The 2,055-nt window shown below is 40.6% G+C and overlaps 1 protein-coding gene across 1 annotated transcript; it reads right to left on the bottom strand.

The window, feature by feature from the left end:
- Nucleotides 1-505: 505 nt before the first annotated feature.
- On the bottom strand, nt 506-1,694 carry LOC108599227. Its single transcript, XM_017986023.2, has one exon. The coding sequence runs from the start codon at nt 1,602-1,604 to the stop codon at nt 1,266-1,268; it is 339 nt and encodes a 112-aa protein (XP_017841512.2). The 5' UTR covers nt 1,605-1,694; the 3' UTR covers nt 506-1,265.
- Between the last annotated feature and the right edge of the window lie 361 nt (nt 1,695-2,055).

Here is a 2,055-nt window from a genome sequence, read left to right on the forward strand (position 1 = left end):
ATCTTGACATGTGTGAACATGTGCATAAGCGGTGAGTGCACTCTTTAACTTTTTCTCTTAAGCTAAGTTCAAGCACAGCGGTAGGCTGTTGCTTAATATTATTTGATACGCAATTAAGTTGTGCGCTCTGCTTATGCTAAGCTAAGCGCGCTCTGCTTCTTCATTATTGAGCTCTCTTTGACATAACGGGGCTTTCTTATCTTCTTATTGCTTGCAGCCGCAGACCTAATATTGAACTTCACGTATTATGCTCTTTACACGTGTCTCTTTAGTTTGGATTTGATTTGTCTCTTTTTGCTAAGAACTTGTAATTTCTTAAATTGACTGCGAAAAAATATGAACCATTCTATAATTAAAATTAGCTGCAATTAAAGACATCCATCAAATCACGACTGCAAATAATTGTTTGTTTTAAAAATATTTTTTATTTATCATAATTTAGTACATGTATAATTATTTTATTGCTTATAGTTAAATTACTTTAAGATATTTAATCAATTGGCTGTTTGATTTGTAAACATTTAATTACTATTGTTGTCTTGTACTATGTTCATGCTCATGACACGAAAACTTTGCTTTTTTCCATTTCGTCATAGTCTTAGTTATATTGCTTAGGTTAAAAGTTCTAAAAGATTGACACACACATAGAACAGCAACTTACATTTAACAGCAAAATAATTATACAAAAATATATGTTTATCTCTTATATTGGCTAAGTTAAGAAGCGAGCTAGTCTAAGATGAAATCGTTGCTTTGTATATTTGTAAATAGACACCAAGAGAGTTTTTGAATTACGAACTTAGGCTAATTAGTTTATATAGTTAAGTTATAGTAGCAAAAAGTTGGACTTAAGTTTAGGTTGGTTTCAATGTGAAAACTAGCAGCTGCTTCTTGCACTGGGGCCGACCTTTGATAATTGTAATCAATAAATTAATTTAAACATAATTTTGCATGCTTAAATAACTTTACCAAAATGCGCACTAAAAATATGTTTTAGTAAAATTATTTATCACATTTGTGCTTATTCCAAAACTTGTATGCATTTTCTTTTAGAATTACTCAGCCTTAGCGACGGCAAAACTTATAAAGGGGAACATAAACTCAAACGCTCATGGGTTTTTCTGCAGGGTTTTTCCTAGGGAAATCCGTTACCTAGGCTAGCGCTAGTTCTCACCAACGAAAAGTAATCACATGTTGCGCTTAGGAGCCGTTGACCTCAAAGCGAGGCGCCTCGAATGTTGGATGGGGGGTGGTTGGGGGGCTGCTTACTGCGCTTGTGGCTGCAGCTGCACTGTGGCTGTCAATTTGGTGTCCTTTTTGTTCGTTGGCTGTTGCTTCATATAGAACTGCTTGAGCACCTTGCACATGGTGAGCGCCAGCAACTTCCAGGCCAGCAGCTGCTCCTCAGTAGTTGGCGCCTTAGCTGTGCTGTCACTTGTTGCTGCTGCTGCTGCTTCTGGCTGTGGCTGCTCGTAGTCCACTTCATCATAATCTGCTTGCTGTGCATAGGCAGGACCATCAACTTGATCGCCTTCGCCTGGACTGGGCTCAAGGTTTGCCGCCGCTGCTGCAATTTTTTCATCTTCATAGAATGGAATGGCCATGACGAATTTATGACGTCAAACTGCACTGGCGTAGCTCGGAAATTTCTCTTTACACTATTTTAACGGCACTTGGGCTGTACTGCACTGTTGACAAGCTGTCCTTAGACTGACTCGCTCGGCAGCTCAGCACGCGTATTTATACCCGGGAAATGCCCAAAAGGGCAGGCAACCACCCTAATGCACCCTAACCCAATAAAAATTACTCATCCCTCGCACTACAAAATGCACCAGAGAGCGCGAGAGCGCAAGCATTGACGTAAGCGCTTACGTAGCGCCTGCTTACGTTGCTCGCTCTCTTTGCCCCTTCGCTCACTCTCAGCTGCGCTCACGTGCTCACGTTTCGACTTTTCCCCGCTGCAGGGGCGCTTCGACTTTCGAACTCGAATTCGAACGATTGTTTGCCTGCGGTTTGCCTTTGCCTTTGCTTTAGTGTCCTTGACCAAATTCCTTT

The sequence above is a fragment of the Drosophila busckii genome, chromosome 3L (genome assembly GCF_011750605.1).
Source record: "Drosophila busckii strain San Diego stock center, stock number 13000-0081.31 chromosome 3L, ASM1175060v1, whole genome shotgun sequence".
Taxonomy (NCBI): Eukaryota; Metazoa; Arthropoda; class Insecta; order Diptera; family Drosophilidae; genus Drosophila; species Drosophila busckii.